The following is a 6,212-nucleotide window of genomic DNA, read 5'->3' as shown; positions in this document are numbered from 1 at the left end:
GACGTGAAATAGTTGTGGGTATCAGCCGCACAACAACAAGGTCAGGCATGGTGACAGACCAGAGGAGAACCACTGTGGCTATCGAACGAAAGGGGGGATACGGCAAGGGGGTTAACCATTGTGGCTTTCAAACGGAGGTATAAAGCAAGGGGGTTAACCGTTATGGCTATCAAATGGGGGAATACGGCAAGGGCATAACCATTGTGGCTATCAAATAAGGGGCTGAGGCAGGGATTAACCATTGTAGCTATCGAATGGAGGGATAAGGCAGGGGCTAACCATTGTAGCTATCGAATGGAGGGATAAGGCAGGGGCTAACCATTGTAGCTATCGATGGAGGGATAAGGCAGGGGGTTAACCATTGTCGCTATGAAATGGAGTGCCTAGACCACTCAGGGCCCGAACCGATAATATATAGAATATGTACTATAATGCAGACAGGTACTTACAATATTCTGTTTTTATTACAGTTTTCGTCCAGCCTTTCTTAGTATGATGTTAGATTTCACGAAGATCTACCAACAGGCATATGAAAGAAAAAGTGCAAATCACCATATTTTATTTCTTTTAATTAAAACTTCTAGTTACAATACAATGCAAAAATGCAATGACACTAATCTAATGATTTGTCATCAAATTATTCAACAGCTTATTATGTTTCTCGCTTTGAAAAATGCATCCGATTTTCTTAACTTTCCCAAAAGATTACTTAGAGCTTTACTCCAATACATAGTATCATTCTGTCTTGCCTTCCAGCGTGTAATGTAATAATTCATTCAACTTATTCAATGCAGGATTTCTTAGATTCTGATTTACGCTTTCGATTTGTATTAGGTCAGTCATCACCAGCTCAATCTGTCTACGCTGACCAAAGTAATGACATATATAATGTCAATAGATACAATTACAATGATTATACAAATGTAGTAAGTTTTGTCACCGATTAGTGATAATCAGCATTATCTTCGTTTCGCATTAACATTTTATCTGTTTCGTCCAAAACTAGATATTATGCAAGCAGCAACAACTCAAACGTTAACAACAAAATAAAATAGAAAAAGTTTCATTTTGATTTAGTGCTTCATGAATTTATAGAAAATGCTAACAGATATCGGAAATAGGGCAGGTAATATGTTGTTTATGGCCAGACCATGTGTGATTATTATTCTGCGGTAACCTGAATATTATCAGATAGGCAATGTTATTTTTTCATCTTAGTGATTAATGAAATTCATTTAGAATGCCAACACATAATACACGGGTAGTGCCATACGTCGTTTATGGTTTGATCTTCATAGATACAGACTTCAGGGAGTAATGACCTCTCCAAAAATACCACTCCACACCTTGCCCTAATGGACAGGAGTCCCCACAGTTGCCCAGGTAGCGACCGTTGAGGAAGGCGACGCTGCAGGTCCTGTACCACCAGCCGCCCTGTCCGTACAGCTGAGAACAGTGGCTGCTATAGTAGGCATCATTGTCCCTGTCCACAGTGGAGAACCTCTGCCTGTTGTTGTAACGCATGGAGTCTCCCGCGTCGCCTGAATACCCGGAAATGCGCAGCCTGTATTGGTCCGACTCACCAGACACCCTAAGTGGGGACATTTAACAGACTAAACAAACAAAAAACATTTCCCGTAACCTATGTATATGTCCTACCAACTTGATGAAATTATTTTCAGGAAATCTTAAAGGATTCTGTTGTGCATTCAATACATTAATTAATTCATTCATTCAAACACAAGGCACACACGATAAACGATCACGCAACCTCACTCTAGGCACACGCGCGCGCACACACACAGTCACACACACATACAGAGTCACACACACACACACACACACACACACACACATACATACAGCGCCACACACAGTCACACACACACAGTCACACGTACTCATTGACATTGTCTATGCTGCAATGGAGGGTTCCCTTGGATGAAAGCACTCTTCCTGGAAATATTTCAATGTATTCAGTTGACAATACTCTTTACCTAGAGGTGTTTTACTCACCTGAAGCTGGAGAATTCCGCATACCGTGTTTGACCTTCCCAATCCTGCATGTCCACTCTGAGGCGATAGTTCTTCTGATTGGTCAGGAGGTGAATGTTCTCGTTCCCAAGCCAGTATTCCCCGCTCTTGTTCCCAAACCCGTGCTTGTACTCCTCCCATGTCCGGTTAAAGGGAACCGACCCGTCCTGTCGTCGCTGGATCAGTCCATCCACCTCCTTTGCACCACAAGGGAAACGGTACATCATTGCTTCAATCATATTTTATGCCAATAAAACATGACATTAAGTCAACCAAAAAGAACTTACCAACGTTTATAGTCTTGCTTCCCCAGCACAGATATAACTTAATAATAAGTGGATACACAAGGAAATCTGTGACATATCTCCATGTTTCACCATACAGTACCTGCGGTATCCATGTCACAGTAGGTCTCCAAGATAGAGGAGCCGAGCCTAATGTTGTAGACTTCGCTTGTAGTCTCTCCTGCTGCATAGAGATCTGCGCAGTCTGACACTGTGTGATGAAAAATAACAGAAGGGCATTTAGGATTATAGAGACAGAATAGCTGTGGCAACATGTTTATTTAGTAAAAGGCTATATAGTACTAGTGATAATAGCTGCGGTGCAATAAGTTTACATCATACCTGGTACACAGATGACTCCCGCGTCTTCCTTGTGGCTACAGTCATGGTCTCCCCACCTGCTGATCTCACAGTCCGCCACAGAAGACTCGTTTCCTGAGCAGCTGAGATCTTCCAGCCAGATGTTTCCCGTCCCTTCCGGAAAGACTCCGCCCACCGTGGCGACTCCTCCCCGATACAAGAGCTGTCTACAGACCACTTGAGCGTCCCTGTCGTCAAACCCGTCATCACAGACCGTCCCCCAGTCCCCGTTTCCGGGCCGGATCTCCACACGACCTTCTGACGGACTTTGGCCTCCAGTAAGTCGGACGGACACGTCACCTAAACATTTCATTTTGTCAACTATTAGAGTCCTATCTGGAAATCCGGACAAAGTGGTTACATAGATTTCTATACATTTATCTAAGAGTGCGATACATGTATAAGATACATCTCTATACAGATACATCTCAGAATGCAAACTGAAAAAAAGTTATCTTTGCTGTTTGGTTTGGTTCTAGGTTTTCTGGGTTCGACTGCTGATTATTCGGTGTTGCGCTACATCTTAACTTTTGTTTGCCTCAATCTAGTTCTCATTGCATATTGGCGAACCTGCAAGTGAATTGGAAACTTGTGAGCACAAACCTGTGCAGACGACTTGTACACCCTGCCAATGTTCTGAACAGTCGTTGGAGTCCAAGCCAAATGAACAGGACGCGATGTCTTTCTCAGTTCCATTGCAGGTGACGTGACCCAGCCAGGTCCGGTCTGTACCTGTGATTACTGTAGGAGCTGAACTCACGACTCCTGTATACCCCAGCTGTCTGCACACGACACCCGTCTCTGCCTCGGTCCAGCTGGTGTTGCAAACGACACGCCACTCCAACTTGTTCACCGGACGGATCTCCACTCGTCCTTCCCAGGGCACGTGACCACCAGCCAGCCGGACAGCCATCTTACCTTTGTACACACACAGAAATTAACGTTTTAAAGTCTTGGTTTTTAATCACTTTTAAAACAAGAGTTCCCCGATCTCATATCTTCGCCAAATTAACATTAACACTGATGCATAGGAAGACCTGAATGGACTAGACCGTTAGACCACTAAAAGCTCCATGAAACAGCACCCTGCAAAGTGCAAGATAATGCACATCTAGCTTCTCCAAAATCATGACAGTGACTTTTTTCATTGCCAGTCTTGTTAAAATCGGAAGTTCAGCTGCAGTAACATAACAAGCCGCTAGGACTCGTCAAGCCATACGTATACCCACCTACCAGATATCAAGACAGTCCATTTAAGCATTCTAAAGTTATCGTTAAACAGACAGACACACACACACACACACACACACACAAACACTCCCACGAACGTCCCTGAAAACATAACCTTCTTGGCGAAGGTAATAACTGCGGTGCAATAAGTTTACATCATACCTGGTACACAGATGACTCCCGCGTCTTCCTTGTGGCTACAGTCATGGTCTCCCCACCTGCTGATCTCACAGTCCGCCACAGAAGACTCGTTTCCTGAGCAGCTGAGATTTTCCAGCCAGATGTTTCCCGTCCCTTCCGGAAAGACTCCACCCACCGTGGCGACTCCTGAAGGATACCCGAGCTGTCTACAGACCACCTGAGCGTCCCTGTCGTCAAACCCGTCATCACAGACCGTCCCCCAGTCCCCGTTTCCGGGCCGGACCTCCACGCGACCCTCTGACGGACTTTGGCCTCCAGTAAGTCGGACGGACACGTCACCTAAAACACAACATCTGCTTATCAAATCCAATAACTTAAATTGCGATAAGTTTGAAATTATTACATTTGGGCCCCTACAACAAACAAACAAACTTAATATTTTTAATATCTCGTGTTCTTGGCATAAATAAAGTGGGCATGATTTATTTTGGCCTTTGAAGAGGCGTAGACCATGCGCCCCTAGCAGCTTTTTTGAACTGAAAGTGCCGAATTCGTTTCTCTAATTGACTTTAAAGGAGAATAATCCCAGAAGGGGTCAACATGACTTTTGATGCTAATTATGCTTATTACGAGCTAATTAGCATAATGAGCTTTTAAAAATTCGCAACCATGCATGATAGAAATATCAAAGATGACATAACGAATGGTGTTGACTTTTGCATGTAGCTCTAGTAAGGCCACACCAATTTAATCTGTTGGTTCTCGGATTCGCCTCTTCGTTTTTTTCTGATTTGGAAAAAAAAATTGATTCTGGTCCTGAATCAACTGAAAAATGCTCATGTTTTGCCCCCCCAACAGCTGAGGAAAGTCCTTTTCTTCCTGGTTGTTACAGTTTTTCCATCTATCATTGCAGTGGTTTGATTAAAGTTCAAAATTCAATGTTTAAATTTTAACCCAGCCTTTTGTGTTGACTTCATGGCTCATTTAGTAGCATTTAAGCCTATAATAGGATGCCTAGACCTGTTTTTATCTATATTTTTTTTCGCCCTGTCGCTTCACATTTTTTCTGAAAAAATCCGAGAACCAACAAATTAAATTGGTGTGGCCTTACGAGATAATTTAGGAGCTAATTTGCATAATTAATACGCAACGTTTATACACCCATTGCCATGATGATAGAAATATGAAACATGGCATATGTAGCTGAAACATGACATAAGAACATCAGCAGACATAAATCAAACAAATGAAGACCTCATTTGCAAAATTCTTGAGAAATAGAATGATTCAATATTGGACAAGACGGGATTTTCATACTGCAGGTCGACGTCGTTGTCTTCATTGCCTTTTATCAAGAAGTAAAATTATCATCATTTGAAAACGAAGACAAACCTTTGCAAACCACCCCAACATCTTGCCTGTGGCCACAGTTCCCGTTATCATCATTCTCGATCCGACAGCTCTCTAGAGAAGATTCGTTGCCGTTACAGTCCAGATTCCTGAGCCAGATGTTTCCCGTCCCTTCTCTGAAATCTCCGCCCACCGTGGCGACTCCCCCACGGTACCCGAGCTGTCTACAGACCACCTGAGCGTCCCTGTCGTCAAACCCGTCATCACAGACCGTCCCCCAGTCCAGATTACCGGGCTTGACCTCCACGCGGCCTTGCAACGGGCTTCGGCTTCCCGTAAGCCGGACAGACACACCACCTGCAGAATCACACTGTCCTGATCACCACATTCAAATTGCCGAATGACTTCTCAGCTTTTGGCCTCGTGTATCTATATATTAACAGCAGAAGCAATAACATGGCCATGTGCATGTGATGAAGTGACTCGTTTACTAACCTGTACAGACAAGTTGTACATCCTGGCGATGATCACAGTCAGCAGGTTCCCAGATGAAGCCACAGGACAGGATGTTGGTCTCGTTCCCGCTGCAGGTGACGTTACCCAGCCAGATCTTCTCCGAGCCTTCCCCGAAGTCAGCCTGTCCGGCCTCGATCCTCCCGCCGGCATGTCCCAGCTGCCTGCACACGAACTCCGCCTCAGCCTCGGTCCAGCTGGTGTTGCACACGGCACCCCACTCTAACGCTCCCCACGGCCGGATTTGCACACGTCCCTTCCACGACGCCAAACCGCCAACCAGCCGGAGTGCTGCTTCAC

The 6,212-nt window shown here is 44.6% G+C and overlaps 1 protein-coding gene across 1 annotated transcript in view; it reads right to left on the bottom strand.

The window, feature by feature from the left end:
- Positions 1 to 619: 619 nt before the first annotated feature.
- Positions 620 to 6,212, bottom strand: part of LOC109470875 (scavenger receptor cysteine-rich domain-containing group B protein-like) — a 34,756-nt gene continuing 29,163 nt past the window's right edge. The window contains 9 exon segments of the mRNA XM_019769956.1: positions 620 to 1,591; positions 2,017 to 2,217; positions 2,219 to 2,231; positions 2,422 to 2,529; positions 2,661 to 2,978; positions 3,282 to 3,596; positions 4,071 to 4,388; positions 5,442 to 5,756; positions 5,895 to 6,212. Coding sequence (XP_019625515.1) covers positions 1,279 to 1,591; positions 2,017 to 2,217; positions 2,219 to 2,231; positions 2,422 to 2,529; positions 2,661 to 2,978; positions 3,282 to 3,596; positions 4,071 to 4,388; positions 5,442 to 5,756; positions 5,895 to 6,212 — 2,219 coding nt within the window. The 3' untranslated portion in view covers positions 620 to 1,278.

The sequence above is a fragment of the Branchiostoma belcheri genome, unplaced genomic scaffold, assembly GCF_001625305.1.
Source record: "Branchiostoma belcheri isolate BF01 breed outbred unplaced genomic scaffold, Haploidv18h27 scaffold238, whole genome shotgun sequence".
Lineage (NCBI taxonomy): Eukaryota > Metazoa > Chordata > Leptocardii > Amphioxiformes > Branchiostomatidae > Branchiostoma > Branchiostoma belcheri.
This window is presented reverse-complemented; position numbering and strand designations above follow the sequence as displayed.